Raw genomic sequence first — 24,460 nt, 5'->3', positions numbered from 1 at the left:
CACATCTGCCGCAGAACTAACTCCTAGAAAACAATTCCAGGAAAAGGATTAACTGTACTGTATTATCTATTGTTCAGAATGTAACAGGTTAACCCTAAACTAAGTATTTGTTCTAACATTCAGTGTTTTGTTGATATACTTCATGACAATAGAATATGAAAGCTTAACCCAAACACACAACACATCCCAACAAACTCCCCACAAGGGTAAACACCAAGACAGCTGCTGGTGTGCTGTTACACCTCCCTCCAATGTATTCTTGATCCTATCAGAAGAAGGTAAGAGCCAAAAGTTTTCTTAAGTTAATTTTCCTTTCATTGGGAATGATATCCCCAACTTAGATCAGACCTCCCCTCACCCCCAAGCTGAGTCATCCAGAGAGCATTAGAAGCGAAGGTGTCCATATTTCCCCACCACTTCAAGCCTGAGGGCAGACTGAGGGAAAGAGTCAATTGTGTCCCTATTCTAGGCTTTCAAGAGACTAGTTAAGCCTGACCTAACCTCTCTCATAGGAATACAGTGACCAGCCTGACCTGGCTGGCAGCTTTATAACTATCCGAAGACATTCTTGGGTACATCCAGTGTGTCATCCGCAAATAATAGAGGACCGCGAAATAAAAATCCGCAAATTATCCGGGCGTACTGTACGGTTTTTCTGCAGTAACAACAAAATCAATAGACATACAGCACAAATAAGCCAACAGTAACATACAGAAGTGTTGTACAGTTGCCATTTGTTTATAATAGTTTGCTGGGGTTTACTACAAAGGGTCAGTGTTTGTTCGTTCCTGTGTTACACTTTTTAATGCATGAACCCCAGTACTGTACAATAAATGGTCTCTACTGTACTGTACTGTACATAAACTTGCACTAGATAGAACTAAGGTCATATACAGTAATTCATATTTTGGGTCTAAAAGTTAAAGACACATTATGTAGAATCATACAGATACGACTCATCAAATGAAGGTTTACTGTACTGTTAAGCTACAACACTACATTTTAAACTGACCCACCTGACTCCGTGTTAAAATCTACTTATGTATCAACTGTAGCAGCACACACAATATTTTGACTACAGCAATACTGTATCTATAACAGTTTTCCTACAGTAGTTTCCCATCTTTAACACATGAAGAACGACCACAAACAGTTTCCTTGTCTTTAAATATTTCCTCTAACATTTTCAAATCAATTACAGAATTACTGTATAACATTATACAATACAGTACAGTACATTGCTGATATATAATTATTCACAAGTTCTGTTCCTCAGATGCATCACTAACCTTCAAGGCTGTAATTAAACCCCAAATCCGGCCAACTTAAATTCATAACAATTGTCAGCAAACTCCCAATTACATCCATGATAAATATTTGTGGATCAGTTATTCAGGGTAATAATTTATGTTTATTACTGTAGTATTCTAATATAAGCAGATGTTCCTAATTATTCATGTTTAGTCATACACTGTACACTGCCTCATTCAGCGGCCTAACACCACCACCACCGACCAAATCACAGGTTTCCCCTGAGAAGTCCCACAACACGGGGGAGATGGACTCGACGACACGACAAAGAAATTTATAAATGGTAACCTCGATTCACATCACGAGGAGCCGACTACTAACGAGTTCTTACAACTGATGGAGGAAAAGCCAAGAGCCGTTCCTCTTTAGTAGTACTATACATGGGCACCGTGGAGGAGTCAAAAAACAACTCAGCTTCGCCCCCCTAAACAAAAGAAATAAATGTACTTATTTAAATTATTGTATGGGTGACATACACACTTTTGCTGTGCTTGTTCTTTCTAACTGTATATTATTTTATTCAGTATCATTGCAATACTTATCTAAGAAGGGTTCAGTGTACATTACTGTTCAAGAAAGCCCCATAAAATGTAGAAAAGAAAAAATTATGAGCAGATGGTATTTTGTACCTGGAGGAACACCCTGCCAATTTGTGAAAAACCAAATGAACACAGTCATCTCATTTAATCCAAATTAATAAGTCTATCACACCTGAATTATATAAAATAAACCAGAGGACAATCAAATACAACCATCACCTAATTTACTCTTTGCTAGGCCCCGGTACTGCACCTTGTTTATGAGAACACACTACATTATTCACACAAATATTTATACTGTTACAGTTCAGTATACAAAACACAGTACTGTGCAGTATAGGTATTCACAATAGGCTCAGATGAGTGGATACCATTCTCAAGTTTCCCACCACTAGCGATGGGGAACAAAGCAGGTGTACAGTACAGTACTATACCAGCCACAAGTCATAAGTGGAAGTTGAGACTACAGTACTGTACCAATATCCTACACTAGTTAACAGTCAGTAGATATGACTGTTAACACCATCCAATAATCCTTTATATTTGATATTTCTCAATATATTGCAGATGTGCAATTGATAACAAACTACATTCCCATTAACAAAACACAAATTCCATCTCTGGTCACAAATCATCAGTTCCAAAAATGAGATCTTTTTAATACAAAAATAAAAGCTATCAAAGCCTACAAAATCTTACTTCTCTAAGCACAACAGTTTTTGCCTAATACAGGGACATAAGAAAATAAAATATAGAGCATCTTCAACACTGTATCACTCAAGATCACACCAGCAGCACAAGAGTTTCCTTCATACTAGACACAAGTAAAAAAACTAAACAAAAATGCAATAGTCAGCAACCAGCAGCACACTAAAAAAAAAAGAAATATGCTTTTACCTTTTTCCATGATGTTGGTTTATTTTTACAACTGTGTAATGCAGCACAGTATCTACAAACTTGGCTTCCTCTTTACGCCCCTATCTGGTCACACTTATTCAACTTCTGCGCTAAAACAACTTTCCTTACACTGTACAGCAACTTGTGTACAGCAGCCATTTAGAAGTCAACATACAGCTCTACAGTACTGTACTTCAGACTACACATCATAGGCTGCACTCAATGATCCTATTCTTAGTTTTTTACAATATAACAGTTACTTCACCAGTAAATTTTCACTAAATAATTTACCCCAATTCTTAATTTTCGAGAACCAATTTGCGCCATTGTGTGTGTGTGTGTGTGTGTGTGTGTGTGTGAACATAAATATTTATAATCCTGTTAAGCTATTCTCTATCTCTGTTGGTCAGCCACTTCTGGTTCAACTCAATTAAACACCCCATGATAACCTAACCTAACCCAACCAAACATAACAAAAATAAAATAAGTAATAATAAAAACATTTCCCATTCATAAGGGTGTTCAATCATCAGGTGAAGTAAGTAACAGTTCCAAATCTTCAAGTGATCCCAACTTTCTTTCACATCATAATTTCCCTTTCTTCTTCTCTCTCCTTGTTACGTCCCAATATGCACCTGAACCTCTCCCTTGTAAACTTCCAATTAACCCGATTGTAAGGGAGTAATGTTTGTGCTGTACAAAGTCAACTAACGGCCACCATTCTTAAAAATCAAAATATTGTACGTTTACCAGCAACTATCGTTCATACAAATTTGTTTTCCTTGATATTATGCAGATCAGACTTAAGAATTGGTTAGGTTAGGTTAGAATAAGTTAGACGATTTAGGTTAGGTTTGGGATGATAACACCTTCCTACGTATAATAATATTCACAACAAAACTGGTAACAAATAAGTAACTCAAGCCAGAGACAGGTTTAATAGACTTCACGTGGGTATTCTGAGACACTTCAAAAATATGGTGGGGTGAGCCTGGAAACTTATCTTTTGAGTCTGATTAAAAAAAAGCACTTAATCCCACCATAAACCCCAGACACAGGCAGCTGGGTATACCTTCCTACTGCCGGCAGTTCTTAAAAAGGGGTCTTTGAAACAGTACAGTAGTCACACTATCAAAGTTAAAAGCAGCGAGTTGTGATGTCAAAGCTGCACACACACACACACATTAAACCCGTCACTTGCCATCGGCCATAAACTGTGATTTCCACATCAACATATCAGTTCCGGCTGACTACTTCACACATACGGTACCTTGTGATAAAGGAGGTGACCAAGGACTTGATTTTCACAATACAGTACTGTACCTCAGTCAACCAATCATCAGTTATTTGCCTCACTGTAAGCAGAGGCCACAGATTTGGGTAGTCTAATTAAGGAGATTCTGGGTTTCTACCCTGCATAAATAGTTTCATGGCATGTTCTCACATCCTAAATTTCGCCCTTTCACAGTCAGGGGTTTTACCTTCAGCAGACAACTACAGTATAGGCATGAATATAAATAGGACAAAACATCCTTACTCTAGGCCGGAAACAATCTAACATTCTCAGTATATCAAAGGCCTATGATCAATCAGCTGAAAAACTATGCATTACAATGCCACTCTCTCATACTAAATTTCCTTTAGTCCCCCAAACACAATAAAAATAAAACAGCACAAATACTGCTATAATATTACAAGTATGTTGTGCTTCAAGCAAAATACACACATTTTATGGATTACATACAGTGAGAGCAATTTAAATCTCACAGGGCTTGTTAATCCCCCAGTATCCCTTCTGGGGGCAATTACTGTTAGTCTATACTGTACCTACAAGGGTAAATTATCTGTACATTTATTACAGCTGATACAGCAGTCATGTGGGTACACCACTGCCCTAAGGGTCACCGTTTTGTGCCCAACGATGAAGGAGTTCCTAAATTCACAGTGAAGAAAAGTGAAGGGCCAGCCACACTGCTTCCTTGTGTAAAAAATATAAAGGCTTAGTCAACAGTGTTGTGCATCTACACTGCCCCCAACAGCCCATCTGACCGATGGGACCCACTGTCACTTTCAAAATGACAGCAGAGTCAAACCCTATATCAAGGGTGAACTCTTTTGAGATGGGCCATAACACAATTGAATGTTTATATGAAAATATACAATTCAAACTACAAGGACTCCATGATGGATCCCGATAACTCCTAAACATTGTGCCACATAAGTTTCTTTAGGAACCTCAAATGAAACTGTCTCTTATTCACAGAGCACATGAGGGCACCTGTGGCTGATGATATGAACAGGTCTGTGCCCGAGGGTGAAATCCAGTAGTTCACACCTACCTTTCAACACAGTGATTTATTACTATATTGTACAAGACTTACTCCACATTCAGTATGAACTTGATAGTACCATGAACCAAACAAAGGTAAAACTCCCACATTAACCCGCTCACTACAGGGACGCCATTTTTTATATTTATTCGGTTATTGCCACATGATTCTATTTATATAATATAATGGTTGCCCCTTGAAATCGAGGATGGCCGGCCCAAGGGCATCCTAGGTGTTAATTTGTTAAGGTGTAGAAGCTGTCGCCAACACAACAACCAAACCCTACGTTAACGAGCTGCATGACCCAGTGTCACGGAATAGTCCGAGAAGACTGGACAGCTCGCCAACTGCACTGGCTAACCATTACCCCGGAATACGATCCGCAAATAGATTAACATCCAGGTTCCCAATTACTGTTGGGTAGACAGAGGCAAATGGCGTAAAGAAACTTGCCCATAGTTTCACCCTGCCCGAGGATCGAACTCGGGTCCTCTCGCTTGCGAGGAGAGGATGCTGACCATTACACCACGGGGGTTAAGTCCTCATGAGAACTAAAACTGAGCTGAATGCACTCAAATCAATTTCCCCACAGGAGTTTGTGTCAAGACCACGGTTTCTTCACCATAATATAAGACAGTTGGAACTGAAGCGTCAATTCAGAAATTACAGATGAAGGCCAACAAGTTGTAGGTGATGTACAGATGATGTTCCAGTACATCAACTCCAGGCCTTTAATCACAGATGGTAACTTGCTCCAAGACCTCTCTTAAAGGACACTAGTTTCAGAGGAGAGGCAAACTAAATGAAAGCGAGTCCTGACTGCTACTGTCTGGGAATTTCTGGGTTTTGTCCCCATAGACTGATTCGGACAGATGAAAGATCATAAGAACACTAATTTATTCCTCGGACAAGAACATTCCCCCAATGTAACAATATGCGAGTTAGTTCACCTTCAATAAAGACAGCAGGTAAGAGGAACATATACAGAACAACATTATACAGTACACTGGCTATGTTGTCAACAAATCAAACAGTAATTTTGTTCTCAGAGTACAGTACCCAATTCATAATTTTATTTTATTATTTACAATTTTACAGATTTCTCGGAAGATTGAAGACAATTTGAAAGAAAGTTTTCCTTTATATGTGCGACAGCTTCCTTTTGTTTGATCCTCATTTGAGTTTATTTGTCAGTTTGAAACACGTCCTACCTTACATCATGCAGGACAATATTCCAAGGCGAATTTTTCCAACCAGGGGCATTAGGTTTGTCAAATTGAGTGATTCTATGTATGTCATTGCAGGCAACATGCAGAGCTAATATACTTGGGCTAGTACAGTACACACTCACTCACGGTCACCTCGTGTGTGCAGCTGTAGTGGTTCTCAGGTGACGCTTTTGTATCTAAGACTACCAACTGTGATGCTAATACTACAAAACTTAACACACACATAAATCAACTATAAGCAGAATCCTGGTAGAGCCAATTATACTTACCCATATTTAGTACTGTATTGTGGTGGGTTTTTTTATTTATCTCAAACTTCTAATAATTCCTCAACCTGGAAGATTCTACTTTTGTAAAACATTGAAAGGAATAGTAAAGACAGTGCCGCCTCCTCCTCCTCCTCTACCAACACCCCAGTGGCGATTAATAATATTGCAGTGGCAACCAAACATACTCGAGCAAGTTCATTTTCATTTATAATAAAAGACATGTCTGCCAACTCTCAACACAGAGAAGATATCTTTCATATCTTAGTTTACCAAACATCAACCCGGTTGTCTTCCTTGAGAGCTTACAGGGAGATAAGCTTCCCAGTCATGGTCAAAATAAGCTTCATCTAATTCCTCAAGAACCTAACAAGAGGCCGAGCAACAAGGAGCGCTGCCATCAGGTAATCACAGCTAACCCACACAAGTGAAGAGATTGACCATAAAATGAGGCACTTAACATTCATCCCTGTAACCAGAGAGACTTGAGTAACAAGCACCAAAATGACCACCACCCTATTAGCAGCTGCAGTCCATCATGTCTTTCAATGCTGGATGGATCAATACCAAAAGGGCGATAAAACTTTTTTATTTCACTTCTATATTCTGGGTTTAAATACTATTTCCTGTAAGTTTCTTAATCTTACTTTCAGAGTACATACAGTATGTTGCACCTTCATACTGAATGAAGCCTCCTTCAGTGTAAGTAAGATGATGCAGCATTATTAATCTGAGAACTAGCTAGCATTTATAGATCAGCAGAAGGCGATGAGATACCGTACAGTATAATCAATGACTGCCACAAGTATCACATAAGCTGCTCCAGTATAAGTTCAAACTGTAATGAGATCTAAACTTATGTGAATGACAAAGGGCAATTATTATGACCCATCTGGGTTGTGGCATACACTCGGCTACTTCACAATTATGAGCAGTGATTTATTTTTGGGAAAATGGCACAGCATTTACTAAACAATCCTCAAACCTCCCTCTTCCAGTAACAACTCTTAACAGAACAAGATAATTTCATGGTGCCAGTCATACTCTCATACTTGGTCCACAAGCTAAGTTACATCTCAACCTTCCAAATGGAGCACATTAGGCAGGTGTGAGACTACCACTTGCTAAAAGTTTCACTGCAGAACCTTCTTATGATACCTCATCAAAAACTACACCTTGGGATGGGATACCCATTGATTACAGCCTTGCCAGCTTGGAAGTTCTATATATAATGGCCAGTTGGCACACCATAAAAGTGGTTGATGACAGAAGGGGCATTCAGCCATAAACCTTGCTCTAAACTTGCTTGCTAGCAACCAGATACCACAAAACAGTAATGATAAAAGATGAATATTAGTACAGTATACCATACCACCATGTTAGTCAGTCATCAAAAATTGGTTGGCTCAGCTCAAAATGTGCCCCACCTTGGTAAGAATCACAAACAAGTAGCTCCTGACCACCCAAAATGTCTTTCCCCATACCTAAGTGCACATGTTCCATGATAAAGAAACAAGTCATGATTTCCCTCCCATAATTTCATCACATTTCCCACCATGTAGATATTTTTCACACAATACACCCTACAGTACATATATGTGTACTATACAATACTTTCATTACACTGACACCATTACAACCATAATCAACTCTCCCACCAACCACCCATCCCAAAAGGAGACCAACAATTCCTCACAAGATACAACACTGGAGGCTCATAGTTAGGCATGGAAGTTAAACTGTTGGCTGACAAAGCTATAAACCAGATACTGTGCCTTCCCAAGTTAGTGAAGGCAACACTTACGAGGGAAAATTTATGCCAACAAATCCAAAGAAGTCCTCTACACTCGTGTAAAATATCAACACGCGTGAAGTTAACGGTTTTATGTATATTCCTACTGGACCGAAATCTTCAAGTCATTCAGCTATACCGCTACACAGCTTCCTTAGATCTATCATCGTTTCCGTTAAATTTTGTAGGGGTAATCAGCATCATTCAATTTATTCTACGGTTACACATTTTCCGTAACTTTCAATACTGAATGCACTACCATAATTTACAACACAATTTTGTTAAGAGTAAATAGCATTAAATTTGTATGATTTACAGAGCAATAGCATTTACAATATAAATTCATCTGTATTCACTCAGGATTCTGCTTTTTACCAGTCCAAACAATGACAATATCCAGAGATGCTGTCAATGATGGTGACTGATACACACACACACACACAAATAAGATCTACCACTGAATAGTTAATGTACTTTGTTGAATGAGACCAAAACCACCATTATTGTCACAACTAAAATGTTCGTTAAATTTTGTAAATTTGTCCCTTTAAAGGAAAACATTACCAACAGCCTTCAGGTACACAAGCCTTCTCTCGGTACACACACCCGCCTTTCTACGTCACATCTTCACATACTACAGTGCAGTATTTTCTCGACTTTACGAAATAATCAAAATTTCCGCTAGATCAAATTTCCATTATTTTCCCTTGATTTAGCGAACTACCTGTAGTTTGCAAAATCAAGCAGGATTCCGTTAAATGGAATTTCCGTTATTTTCACTCAATTTAGTGAGCTAGTTCGCTAAATCGAACACGATTCCGTTAAATTCCGTGCCAAATGCGCCTCTTGGGGCTTGTTTACATCTGCTCAGTCTGTGTCCTGCCACCACTGTGTGTGTTGTTCACTGCTACTTCTCAGTCAACTAACTACTGTACTGTATTTAGACATCATGCTGAAAGTCTCTCACAAGTCTCAGAAAGGAAGAAGTGTGGGGGACAAAGTTAAAAAGAGTGCAGCTATCAATTGGAAATACGAGTATAGTATGCCTAGTCACCACCCTACTATACTACTATACCACTTTGTCAACCACACTGTAATGCAATTCTGTCAATGTGCTTTGCTTATGGCTCAATAACACTGTTTGACTAACCTAACCTACCACTCCATATTGTAATTTTTCCAAACCAACTCCATGACACTACAGTATTTTGTCAACCACTATGAAAATAATCCATCAACCTATGGCATGTGTTGTCACCTTACTCCTTATTTCCTCAGCTTCTCCACACTACTGTTTTGTACACCACCTTATACCACATTGTACTACCTTCCAATTTCTCACTCATCCTCCTCTCAATAAACCCCATCTGTCACCAAGTCCACCTCTGATTCACAAGCCATTCCGTAAAAAGTCCCCATTTCATTTATGCAAAATTAAATACATTGTATATTTTCCTCTTAAAACAAATGTCCACCCTAGAGATCTCACTTTTTTTTCATTGCATTATTCTTTTATGATCTTACAACATGGCAATTATTAACACTAATACAGAGTCATTTTTTATTCGAGGACCCTAAACAATTATACTATATTTTAGTTGTGTAATAAACAGGAAAACACCAAAACAACTTATGAAATGTGATTTGACATTTCCTAAAGGATGCATTCTTGATGTGATGCTAGACAAGAAACACGTGTTGTTCTGGAGTGCGACCAAAACAAAATAAAAACGTTAGCGGTGCCACCGACGGGTAATGAAGACACAGCGATAACGTGATAATTCATGTGAGAGCGAATTACATTGATTCTGGCTAAGGTAAATGTTCTTCACGACAATCAGACTTTATTCCTATATGATTTTTAGGTTCTTTAGTGCACCTACAGTATTGTAATCATTTTGGGCTATTGAATAAAAAACTAAGCCATACAGTACAGAGTATCAGCTACTCTACCATCCTTTCCAAGTACTGAATAAATGGACAACACAGACTTACAATTCTCCCTGACTTATCAATCTTCCAATTATTTTGTCATATACAATTTACCAACCCTTTGTAAAACACACACACACACGTCTTCAGCCTTCATAGGGTGAGGACATCGTGGTTTATGACCATGGAGACAGCTGCCAGCCTGGTTTGTCAGGCCTTTCCTTTCCCCATCTCCTCCTCCCCATCTGGATTTATCAACATCCTCCACCAACAGTACAATGCAAAGATTGACGATCAACCCACAAGTGATATACAAAAGTGACAATTTTAACTTGAAAGAAAGAAAAAATGTTAGAGGGACAATCAGTGCTTAGTGGTCAATGTTGACCTGACCGGACCTGACACACCCAGGGTCCACCGTACACTTGCCACCACCAACACTGGATGAGAAGCCAAGAAAGACTCCTAACAACATCAGGAGAGAAATGATGACTCCCTATTCCACCCAGGTGAGAAACTATGAATTCCTAGCTTCATCACATGAGGAACAAGAACCTTCTCCAACACCGTGTGTGAGCTGGAGGACCTACCGGACCACGTGGTGCAGCAGCTGTAGTGAGGTAGCGGATTAACACCCAGGTATGACGCAGCGACCATCCAGACAGTGGGCGCCAACATCAGGTCACAAGAATGTTTACAAGTCCAGCTCAAACATCTACATGTTGACTCTTTATTTTTTATATTTTTGTATTGAAAGTTTTTGTCAATCAAGTGACCCGCTCCCCTATTTCACCATATATAACCTATCACCTCTGTTCATTGTATATTTTCAGCCTTCGGGCTACCATGTTATCTTAATAAACCGTTAATTATTATTAGTTCACACACACACACACACACTTAACCCTTATCCAGCAACTAAGGATTCCCTACTCCACCCCAATATGTACAAAAACAGAATGCAAGTAACATGTGATGGAAGCCACAACCCTACAGCAAACTTCCACCAACGATGGCTGCCGTCTAAGAGTTTAATTAATACTATAGTCATCTTCAGTAGTTTCCTTGTTTGTAATATTCTCTCTTCAATGGTCACTATAACACTTGGCTGCCTCATCAGTGTTCAAACCAAATCACCCCAACAAGAGGAATCCTTTATTTGCCTCAATGGTGGCTTCCTTTCCTACACTGTCAACCTCTAACCATTTCTCTTAAATAATGTTCTTACAATAAGTCTTTTATGCATTAACATATCTGCTCTTTATTCCGAGGATCAGTTTTCTTCTCAACACCACAATACCATTCAACCAACCCTCCAAGTCACTCTTAGTTTTGTTCGTCTCCTCTGATGCTCTCTCGCCGTGTATATTAACTCTTACATTGGTCACTCTTTACGTGAGATTCATTCAGCGTGTCTCTTCTTCTCGACCAAAGAGCTAACACTGTAAGCAACATGTACTGTATTTTTCTATCTTACGTCATGTACTGTACTGCCCATATTTGCATCAAGTGTTTACATATTATATTGCCCTCAAACATATCCAAATTTATCAAAGCTTTTCATGAACTCTTTGTATTTTGCATCATTACTACTTTTCTGCCTGGCATCCTCTCTTATGGGTTGTACGGTACTTTGAACACACAATCACCCGGTTTATTTCAAGTGTCATTACTATACAGTACTGTACCCACTACCATTACAGACACATTCATTACATACCATAACTCCCTAAATGTGTCATTCGTGTCCTACTTGCCCCACTACTTATAATGACTATCAATCAAGCTTTATTTTCTTTACTATTTTTAAATATAAAGTTATCTTTTCTTAAAACTATTTGCCCATAATAACTTGTATTCATTTACATGCAAACACATCTGCATTCCTATTTCCTCATCCAATCTTTTTTTTTTCAACTACTGAACACTTTTGTCTTCAGTTTTTCCTCTCTCTCTCTCTCTCTCTCTCTTCTCTCGTTCATATTTCTCTCACTCCCACATATGTTCTCTACTTCTCACATACAATCTCTCTTCATTGAATCACATAATCTCCTACATCCATTTTGCCAACACACCATCATCCCTCAACTCCCCTGACAAAACACACCAGCATCCCTCAACTCCCCTGACAAAACACACCAGCATCCCTCAACTCTCTTATACCTTATCCTATCATTACTAAACTCTATCACCATTTTCACATCTCCTAATATCTTTTTAAACTTTATTTGTCTTAAATTGTCCTGTTTGCAGTGAATTCTTGCTAGGTCTTGTTCCAGCTTTTGAGTAACATAGTTTTTATTTTACATATACCTTGTGCATTTAGAGAAAAACAAATTAAACTACGACTCTTAACATGGGTTTACAAAGGGAAAAATCTTGTCAAACAAATCTGCTGACTTTTTTTAGGAAAGTCTTCAAGTAGTAGACAATGACAAAATTACGATGTTATTTACTTAGACTTTAGCAAAGCGTTTGACAGAGCACCGCATCAGAGGCTTCTGAGAAAAGTTAAGGCTCATGGCTCACCGATAGAACACAGAGGGTCAATGTAGATGGTGTTAAATATGAGTGGGGCTGTGTAACCAGTGGGGTTCCCCAGGGGTCAGTACTGGGCCCACTCTTGTTCATAATCTACATAAATGATCTAGATACTGGAATCAGCAGCGACATAAGCTAGTTTGCGAATGACACCAAAATAGGGCGGCAGATTAATTCAGGGCAGGATGCAAATGCACTACAGGAGGATTTAAATAAACTGCAGGAAAGTCAGAAAAATGGCAAATAAAATTCAACACCAGCAAGTGCAGCGTACTTAATATTGGAAGAAAAAAATTCTGCACTGTCAATATACAGTATACAGCCTTAACATCAACCTAGAGAAGTCGACTTGTGAAAGAGACTTAGGGGTACTTGTAAGCCCGGACCACGGCCTAGAAAATAGTGCGTTAATAAGGCCTTATTATAGAATGGATATCAATTCACTGGAGTCGGTGAAGCGAAGAATGACGAAAATGATTCTGGGACTTAGAAACCTTCCATATCAAGATAGGTTAAGGAAACTAAACTTACATTCCCTAGAAAGACGAAGAGTGCGGGGAGATATGATAGAAGTATTTAAGTGGGTGAAAGGAATCGATAAAGGAGATATAGATAAAGTTCTTGTAATATCCGAGCAGGATAGGACCCGTAGCAACGGATTTAAGTTGGATAAGTTTAGGAGGGAGATAGGAAGGAACTGGTTCACAAATAGGGTGGTGGACGAGTGGAACAAGCTTAGCAACATTGTAGTAAGTGCTGGAAAGCTGGAAAGTTTTAAAAGGAGGCTGGATAGATTCATGGATGATAGAGTGGTAGTAACTCTCGACAGGAGCTGCCATGCACAGGCCAACCGGCCTATTGCAGACTCCTTATTTTCTTATGTTATGTTCCTACAGCAAACCCAAAAACTTTCGTCCATATCCACCTCGACTGGATAATTAGTTCCGTATCTACCAACATATTTTCTTAAGCAAATATCCAAAATTGCCTTCCATATCTACTCTAACATGCACATTGGTACTTGTGATGCAATTTCTGTGTGATCTATTTTGACACTGCAAGTGACGCAGAAGGTGAGTTCCAACACATAATAACCATTTCTCTCAACACTCCCACTGTCACCATTTGAAATTTCTAACTTAAAAAATAAAAATAACATCACATTAACCTGTAGTATTGTTAAATTATTTATATTAAGCCTGAATGAGTACACTTAGTGGTACTGTACTTATAATGAAAGAGTCACAACTTGATGATTTTGGTCCCATTCTCTATTGACAACAATATTATTCAGAATATTACTGAAGATGAGCTTTGTTTCAGCAAGCCTTGTACTGTGAAACAGATCTTTCTCATTATCAAAAATATCACTTACTGTACATATAAAATAAGTCTGGCAAAACAAAGCTCATTTTCTATTGGCATCTTGAAAGTAAAGGGTTTGAGGCATGACAATTGCAAGCAACATTTATGTGACAGCATTGTGGCAACGGCACTTGAGCCTACAGACATAAGTCATTCTCACAGTATGTATAGAGTTACCCACAACAATACTGTACTTGCAAGTCACTAAAATCATTACCAAACAAACTTACAAGTTACTTAAATCAACCACAAAGAATTTCTGTCTTGACAAACCCTTCACTACCAAGTGTGGTAAGAGTATAGCAGGCAACACTCACCCCCTGAACCTCCGAGTCTCCGTGATCTTCCATGCCTCCTTCAGAGTAGCCGTCTCCTCCGGCAAAGCCAGCCAAGTCGTTATCACCATCCCAGTTATCTGAAGACTAAACACCAAACACCAACATTAAAACACTGACCTCATCTCCAGTATTTTCTTTAACAAGGAGCTGTTTAATAAATACAGTACAGTACCAATATGGATAATGTACCGTATATGAAAACTTTAGCACAAGTTCAACAGTGATTAAAGGGTGACACAGGGAATAAAATATTTCAATAAATAACACTCCTTAAGTCTTAATGACTGTAGTTGTAGTCTTCAGAAACATTGGTTGTCTAGCCATGTGTATTTCATTTGACCCCAAACAACTACAAAACTTGTTATCCCTAACTATAAAATATTCAGTGTATCCCTCCAAAGAATACTATGTGAGCCATGTATGGACCGTGGATGGGTAGCCTACCAGGGTGCATATGTGTTAGTTGAGTGGGAGTAGGACCTCAAGTGTTAAAATCTTGATGTTTAAATTACAAAGAATAACAATGTCCTGCCCTGCCTGCCTGCCTCCATCAAAACCCAGTCTTGATATTTTAATTTCCTATAAACTGTCAAGAATCCTTTAAATTACCCCTCCACTTATTACATATCCTCAAACGTTGAAAACAGATTACCATTCATGACACATTCTCCTACAACTATGGCTATTCACTCAACCTCTTAATCCACTTACATTATGTACAGTACTGTATTTTCATCATTCTCTAATAAATCCTGTTTGACCTTTTTTAGTGTGCCTCAGTGCCCTATCTGGCAGGTTCTTGGCTGCTTTTAATTCCTCTTTCACATTCTTTAAATACATTTATTCATTCACTTCTCATCACAGTACTGTTCATTAACATGGAGACATCAAAGGGAGCAAGAGTATCTAGTACTGTACTGGGTGATGTATGGAGAGTCCCCCACTCAAAATACAGTCCATTCATAAACCTTAAGAGGATTCTTACCCAAATGGAACTCATTTAAATCTTAAATATGCTCACAGTTCCAACAATGAACAAAAAGTGTGATCCTGTTATTGGTCTAATGCTAACTAGTACAGTACTTGTCTGTACATGCACATATTGTAGTTAATTTAGGTTCAATTAATATCAACGTATGAATAGTTCATAAGTTACAGCACATTCACGATACTGATACAACTGTCATTATAATATTCATTGTCTGTTACACTAGTTTAAGAAAAACCTCAATACTCACCCCTTGCAAACCCGAGGGTCCTGCAACTGCCACATCCTGCTCCAGATGCCTAGACTCTGACACGTCGGGTTTAGTTTCCGTCTCGTCGTAGGATTCATTCATAAAAGCTTCTGGTGTTTCTGGAGGATCTGCTACTTCCTGTTTTATGACTGGTAGTGAAGTAGAATGAGAGGGTGAGGAGAGAGGCAGATGCGGTTGTGACGTTGATGTCGGGGGGAGCGGACTCGTGGGGACTTGAGACGTTCTTGGAACTTGAGAGGGTGCGAGTGAGTGAGACAATGTTGAAGGATGAGTTTTGCCAGTTGCTTGTGATGTTGGTGGAGCCTGAGCAGGTTGTGGTATGGGTGCTTGTTGTAATCTTTGCAACAACGCTTGTTGTGACTGTTGTGACTGCTGTGGTGGAGGAAGGGGCATATGTGGTATTCTACTAGTTGTGTTGTTACTGGATATGCTACAAGTTCTGTCTTCCTCAACCATGTGTCGCTTCTTTTTGGAAGGGGGACTTCCTTCGCGGTCCCGCTCCTCCGGCCCTCTTCTGGGGGTCTGTTGCGGTTCGTCGTCCGGAATGGCTAAACCTTTGATTCTAAGGCACTCGGCGGTTTTTATAAGGCTCGATAATTCTGACTGAGCGACATCAACTTGCCCCAGGTACATGTAGTCAAGCAAATACTCAAGATCTTGTCTTCTAACATCTTTAAGTACAATTACTATATTGTTACCTGTTGTGGAAGTAAATATATCACTGAAGTATTCACTACACGTCGATAGCACAAACTTATGGGCTGGATATAACCGGCCATCACAAGCTAACGTCACATCAGTGTATGTGTGCTGAAACAGAGAGAAATGTTTCATTACAACGACGTACAAGACTGAGTAACAGTTGTTGGCCCACACGACTAATAAAAATAACAAATTAAACATATTAATACAAGTACTGTAACTATTTTTGACCTCTGACCTGCCAGTAACCTTTGAATCCCAAATACAGTCTGGAACATATATTAAGTACTGTACTTGATATATTAGTCATGGAAAACAACCCAGGTGACACTTGTGATACTCAGTATTGTATTCTCCAAACCACAAGTCTGATTAAGAGTGGTACAAGTGAGAAGGAAAAGCTGCCAGAGGCAGATATTTACAGGTACTTGGAAAAATTTTCATTTTCTATTGTTTTTTAAAAAATCAAATGAATTCTGATGACATTCACAAGTAGCTTTCACTTTCTCTGGATTAAAAATTGCTTTATATAATCGTATGTTACTGTGTAAATAATGAACAGGTATACCTGAAGTTAACCTACAAATGATCTCTACTGTACAATAACAACACAGGTAAACAATACAGGACTAACTACAAATACATTATATCATTAGTCTAAAACAACGAGTGTTGGGAGACACACTGTACCTTTTCTCGGAGGGTGGAGAGGACATGGAAGAATGTAGATTTGTGGTTGTTCCACTTTAACGATAGGAGACCTTCCTCCATGTCTCCAGCTGAAACAAACACTCCACATTATCCACTGAATACTGTTTACATAATCTAATAACAACTTACCTTCTGGCCTTGAGACAGGAACTGTGTGTGTGTGTGTGTGGTGGGAATATATTCATATAATAAAACAAAACATTGACACACCCGGCAACAAAGAGTGGCTTACAACCAGGACACCCCCGCCTGTGAGCAGATAATACCTGAGGTAGGAATGGGGGGGGACCTGGACAAAATCAGTACACTGTATATAAAAAGAAAAAATAATCAACTTAAATGTTCTGAAATATAACTGCATTTTCAGTACTGTATTTATCGACTAGTACAGTAAACACGTGTAGGTTCCAAGGGATGGCATAAATAGACCAAACCTCAATAGGAACTACCTTACCTGTAGTGCACTACTGTATACCTACACCAAACAAACAACTGACCAGCCACAGGGCTCATCCACCTCTTTTAACTTATCTAATAATACAACTTTCTTTGTCAGGGTCATCACTGACTTGTGCCTTTTACATTTCACTCCACTAGCACTGACAACAGTCTTTTAGGAGCCATTTTCACACAGAAACACTAAAGTTTTCCGTACAACACAAGAGATGCCGCATCACAGGCAATGGTTGAGCACAAACAAGGAGAGAGGAGATGCTGTGGGTGCCTGGGGCGACTCTCAGGCCTGTGGGAAAAGGCTCACAAGCTGGGCACCACAGCCACCATCTGCTTACCGCAAATCGCCGAAATCGCGAATCGCAAACCCATGAATGGCAAGGGTCTACTGTACAAAGTTTCATTTAAAAGAGCAGAAAAGTAGTGGAGAATAATGAATAATACAGATAATACAATAGTTAAAGACTATAAGTGTAATAAGAGTCAAAAAAATAACTGCATACACCTACAAAATATTGAGTATGAACTGTGTCTCAAATATTATGTGTTATTGATTGGGAAATGTGATAAATTACAATGATATTCAATCACTAATAACAATATGTGGAAAATTACTACATAGCATTTCACACAGCAACATGTACTCAAGCATTTTACATCACTGACCGATTGACTACTCGTGTTATTGTTTACCAAATATTAACAATAACACTTATGTAGACTTTGTGATATACAATAACAATGACGACAACAATTGCTGCTGTGATCACTACAATATACTGTACCATTATGTGTTGTGGGCTAGAAACAGAACATAGTGTCACCAAGAGTACTGTCTAGTATACGGTTATTTTACAAAATGACCGGCATGCATATTGGTAATTTTGCAAAATAACTTATAAACCGAAAACCTAAACTAACATAACCTTATGGTAAGGAGCAGCACATAGTCCACAGTTAAAAAAAATAACAGGACCCCTAAACTGTACATCAAGCCATCCTGACCTAACCTAACCTAACCTAACCTAATCTAATCTAACCTAACCTTTGCTTATACAGTACAGTATTTGATTAAGTCAGTTTGTATTTCATTCACTGTACTGTAGTCACAAACAGGTTGGCACAATAACCCTCATATGTTGCTTCATAAGGAGAATTTCACCTTATTATGTTTATGCAGTTTTCCCCTACCACTTACATTGTATGCATTAAAATAAACAAAACACATGGGTACAGATCCCATGAAATAAACACAACTACACTCAATATTCATTCAAAGTTTTCCTATCATTGTCCACTTGTAATATTTTCCTGGTTTGGGTAGACATCTTGCCTTATCCTGTATGTAAAGTCCTTTATCTTCCCAAGTCTTCATAACTCAGAATGTTGACCACATATTCAGCTTTACCACTTATTGTCAATCAAATTTGGCAAAAAGGAACACAAGGTGGAGAAAGAACTCTTTATTGAGCAGTTGTTATGGTAGCCTTCCAACCACCTTGTGACTACCACAGATGCATTCGCACATAATAATTTTTGGCTAATATCGACGCCTGACCCACCGACGAATTATTTGTTTTGATATTTTCTTTCTATAGTTTTATCAACGAGTTCCAATAAGATAAATCATTTCTTGTGCAAATGCTTCAATTGGTAGATACAGTAATTGGTTGCTCGGTCTTTTCATATCAGTGCACCATTCTATCTCTTGGTGTTGGAAATGTTTTTTCTAATGTTGAGACAATTCTAAGACATTTTTTGGTATTATTTTACTTTAAGACATAGCGCGCCCCAAAGCAAAAACATTTAGACCTCCCTATTCTGCGCATTTTGAACCCAATACATAACAGGCTGAAATGGATAATAGCGACACAACTGAATTTAATTGATTTTACGTAGTTTTCAGTAAGTATATGTGAGGAGATGTTATCGTCGTGAAAGCGAGCTAATTATGAGCGTGTTTACATCACGAATGCATGACGTCTTCCAGTTGTGACCAATGATGTATCGATCTCATCACGCGATTTTTTTTTCGACCAATCAAAAATTTTTTTTTTTCAAAGGAAGGAACCAAGGTACGGATTTGAAGGATTTAAATTTCAATGACCAGTGTGACAATGGCCGTGGTGGAGGTGGGTGTGCATCGTGCTTCTGCGATTATTTTAAGTTTATTGCCGAGTTTTACGAGAAAGACGATCAAGCTATCCAATTCCTACGTGATCACGGTGTTCTCCCTACGTCTGTTGAGTGCCCGCACTGTAAATCGGCTTGTAAATTTAGAAAAAAACAAGCATCAGAGGTTGACCCTGAACCTATCCCTGGTCCTTCCACTTCAAACTAAGGTACAGTACTTTCGGACGGTGCGCCCCAAAGTTTAAAACTACCGAAACATTTAGATCTCATTATTTTGAGTCTTTTGAACCCCATTTATATTAGTTGGAAATTAATATGATAGATTAGGTTAGTTTAAGCTTTAGCCTACCGGGGGTCCTGAGGCGGAGCACCAGGCTAGGGGTTAGGTTAGACGACTCGTTTTCGTGTTTTCCCTCACCCAAAACCCTGACTTCCTAGGCTTTCCCCCATTATTGGGGGGCAAAAACGAGCAATTCCCGCCAGAAATGAAGGTCAGATTCGTCAAAAACACCAAAAAACACTGGAAAAACATATTGGTCAACCCCTAGGGACTCCTGTCCTAAAGTAAAAATTTACCCATTTTTCTTCTATATATTTCTAATTCCCAATGAAATACAACCTAACTTAACCTACCTCTTTTTCTGTGTAAAAAAACAAAGAAAAAAAAACCTGGGAAATCGCCAAAAACCTACCAAACCTAACCTTAATTTCCGACGAAAATATCATAGATGAAAAATGTCTTAAGAATTGTCTAAAGAGTCGGAAAAAAACATCTTAACACCAAGAGATTGAACAGTGCACTAATATAATAAGACCGGCTGTTCAAAGTGGGCAGTGGAGGGAAGATGTTAAAAACACCAAACAAGCCTTTGAAAACCTTACCTACCTTCCCTGACTTGTAAAATGGTTAAAAATACAGTAATACACCACTAGCAGTTGTTGTTCGATTGTGTTCATTTTTCCCGATGTTCATATCATTATAAGAGGCGACATTTTACTAGAACCTAATAGAACCAGCCAAAGAAACCTACCTAACCTAACCTAACCCACCCGTCATATTAAACAGTTCTTAGGCAATCACTCACGGTAAAATAGCGTTGGTAGGAACTTAGCTGGTCAAGGCTAAATATTCACCAATTCAATGTTTGTTCCTTTAAATTTATGAGACTGTACACACTGAAGTACTGTAGGAGGAAAACATTTAATTCTTCCATTTGATTTCCTCTCTACCAGCTCATTCTACTTCCAACAACTTTAATGACTTATTTTATGGTAAGTCTAAGTAAATTTTAAATTCAAGGACGAACAGTTTAGAAACAGTTAATCCAGAATACCCTGAGGCAATAAATTCTAGGAACTGGACTATGGGACCATAATCACTCACTCAAACACACACAGCTGTGAATAAAACCCATAACTGGATGGAAATATAATACAGCCATCACAGCCATCAGGTTTAGTCACCAACACCACATTATAATGCCCCGAGAGACAACAATACTTACTACAGGACATGATGACTCACTCTGGAGTTCTTCCTCTCCATACAACAGATTTATTCACCTTAAGATATTGAGAAACCTTTAAACCCCATAAGTAAGGGAGAAAGAGAGTTAATGGTAAGGAAGGAGGTTAAGAGAGAGAGAGAAAGGATAAGTAGACTCACCCTAGACAGCTCCCAGAAGGATGACTCACAGCCTACGCCTTACAACGTCCTCCAACTACCACAAAGACCTACATTAACAATTACTAAACGTTTGTTCCTCCTTAATTCATCTATTCCTAATAATCATTCATACATATAACATCACCACACAACTCCTAGAGGATAACATGATAACGTGAGTGATAGATGGGTCAGCATATGGTAGTAATAATGATATAAATGAAGTATTTTATCCCCTGGCTCGCCATTGCTCCCACACCCTCACCAACCAACACCCAACTTCCCTCACATTTTCCCACAAACGTTTTTTTAGTAATTCCTAACGTTTATCAACCTCATGTGTATCTTTTAACCACTCACCTCTGTTACTGTCCGTCGTTAGTGAGGGTGTCAGGTGGGTAGAAGATCCATATGTGTGAGTTTGGCTCAATTGTCGAGAGTATGGTCCATGTTTGGGGTCTCAAGGACAGGTTCTCGTACGCATTTAGAATGGCCGTCATGGGAGAGAGATATGTCTCTTAAAAAAATGAGAATAGTCACGTTTGTTGTGTATATTGATCCTTTACTTCTATTACAGTGTCATATATATGTTTTTATATTAAGGGATTGTTTGGATAATATTGTAATTGAATCATTATTGGAAAGTAGATATAGATAATAAAATAAGGTTATGCAGCAAACGTTGAAAATTCTTATCTGGTTTTGATAAATGGCTGTGACTTAGACTTAAAATAATTAATTTAAAATATGATATTCAATTTCTAAATCAATACATAGAGTTATTATACTTTAATTTATTTCTTTTCCTTTAAAACTAATACTTTTGGGTATTATATATTAAGAGTATGAATGGGATAGTGAAGGTTTAATGTGGTGGAGAGTATTGAGACTCAGTGAACGTAACACGCGGAGGAACGTTGCCAGATGTTCCTCGCAGGTTCCAATAATATCCCGAAGATCAGCAACAGCCATTCAGTTAACAAATATTTAAATTGATTTATTTATAACTAAAACATATCAAATACCACATAAGTTTAGAAGAATATATTACCAACCTAATTATTGAATTGGTTAAATAATATTCTTCTTATTATCATTTACATTATACTACATGTAAGTCAATAAATTATAACAAGTCTACACACTGGTAATAACTGAGATGTGGACACGTGTACTCATATATTGGTTTCTCTCCAATATAACTACTGATACAACAATATAACTCAACTTAAAATATAACAAAGAACTAGTTTAAATGAAGAAATATTCCTATAGCTCTAAAATAGATAAATAATATAAGAATCAGATGCTAGTTGGCTTGGTGTCTTGGCACTACAATGGTACCTTGTAGATGTTCCCAGTTAGCGGTTTATCCATGGTAACAGAGATCACCTTCTGGTATATATTCCAGGAAATTTAGCCGTATTTTAACATATATATCTAATATTCTAATTCACAAGAATACTGTAATAATGCGATGGGTAATGGAAGGTTGATTTTTACTGAAGGAAAACTTTGATCTCTGACTTGGCTATGTTGGAGGTCTTGCACCACTGAGGTCCGTTACTCGAGGCCCTGATACTAGTTTAAATTTGCACTTAAAATCACAATTGATCATTATTGAACTAATTACCCGAAAATGACTGGACACAATGATATTAACGTAATAAATCAGGGGTGTTGGTGGTATACCGTCAACTCACTTGCTTCTGAACAATACGTAAGGCTGGTTGAGATCCCGGGAGTGGGAAGGGAGTTATCCAGTGTGACAAAACCAAACAAGGCTGGTATTACCTGGTACTCCGGTTTATTCCCGTAACAACACTGGACAATGAAGGTTTGGACAAAGAACAGACCGAATGGCTAGTAAGCTGACGTGTGGTGATAAATACTGTACCTCTAAACTTACACTAAATATAATCGCTTATTCTGTAAAAAAAAGAGGATTTTGTTTTCTAGTTTACTTAGTTTTATTCTTAAAAAAAATTCTACTCTTGTAAGTCCAGCTTTCCTGTGACTTGACTCCACGCCACAGCAGGCAGGCCGGTGGCTCACACTATTATTCAGTTTTATTCAAGGCTGGTACATTTAAGCGTGACATCTAACACCTATTATGTCATTTTATTGCACTAATTTTCTGAGTGCGCTCTGTCACACACGCGTAGACTCTAGGCTAGTTGACCAAGAAAATGAAAAGAAATGAAAGTATTCAGCCTAAACAACTCTAGATGCCTCCCCTCATAATGCCCGGGCAGCTGAGGTCACTAATATCAACACTAATAAAAAAAAATAATTAAAGCAGTTTATTAAAAATGTGGTATTTAATACTTTTTAAATTCAATTAAGTTATTTTACGAGGTTTGATATTTATTCTATATAAATATCCTCATTGTTGAATATAGATCTTGACTACAGGGGGCAGATCACCGAGGCGGGAATAATGATGTCTTCTGAGGGAGACGGCCGGGGAGACTTGATAATTCATGGATAAAAACGACTGTAAAAGCCTCTGTACTAGGTAAGTGCTGTTGATGTTATACTACATTACTGAACTTTAACAACTATATGGCTTTAAGCGTATTTTTTTTTTACTGGGATGAATGGCTTATGATGGTACAGATTAATTAGTGTACGGCTGAGTCCTAATGAACTTTAAACTCAATTTTCGGGAATTTGGAATAGCGATTTTCACATGTATATTGGTGGTAGGGCTGCAGATCCCATGGTAATACTAAATAGGGAAAAATACGAAACTCTACTCCATTACAGTTAATAAAATGCCACAGCTACAACAGACAACACATATGTGACCAGGTTGATGATCTGACTTTCTGCCTCATTTACACACAGTTGCAGGGTCTTGTTTCTCTTACTATTGACAACACAACATAAATAACTTGTTTCTCACTATTGATCTATTTTTTTTCATTTTTGTATTTCTTTATGGTTCTTTATTATTATTATTATTATTATTATTATTATTATTATTATTATTA

At 38.2% G+C, this 24,460-nt stretch overlaps 1 protein-coding gene across 4 annotated transcripts in view; it reads right to left on the bottom strand.

Annotated features, from left to right (window-relative positions):
* The window catches only part of LOC121862470 (signaling mucin HKR1-like), a 96,901-nt gene extending 74,986 nt beyond the window's left edge, over positions 1 to 21,915 (bottom strand). The window contains exons 1-4 of one of the 4 annotated variants that reach the window (XM_042360771.1): positions 21,825 to 21,915; positions 17,192 to 17,280; positions 15,779 to 16,609; positions 14,520 to 14,624 (exon numbers count right to left, since the gene is read on the bottom strand). In XM_042360771.1, the coding sequence (XP_042216705.1) occupies positions 14,520 to 14,624; positions 15,779 to 16,609; positions 17,192 to 17,272 (1,017 nt within the window). In that variant the 5' untranslated portion in view covers positions 17,273 to 17,280; positions 21,825 to 21,915. The other 3 variants (XM_042360770.1, XM_042360768.1, XM_042360772.1) reach the window with 3 other exon arrangements.
* Positions 21,916 to 24,460: the final 2,545 nt, after the last annotated feature.

This window comes from Homarus americanus, unplaced genomic scaffold (assembly GCF_018991925.1).
Source record: "Homarus americanus isolate GMGI-L3 unplaced genomic scaffold, GMGI_Hamer_2.0 scaffold31037, whole genome shotgun sequence".
Classification (NCBI taxonomy): domain Eukaryota; kingdom Metazoa; phylum Arthropoda; class Malacostraca; order Decapoda; family Nephropidae; genus Homarus; species Homarus americanus.
This window is presented reverse-complemented; position numbering and strand designations above follow the sequence as displayed.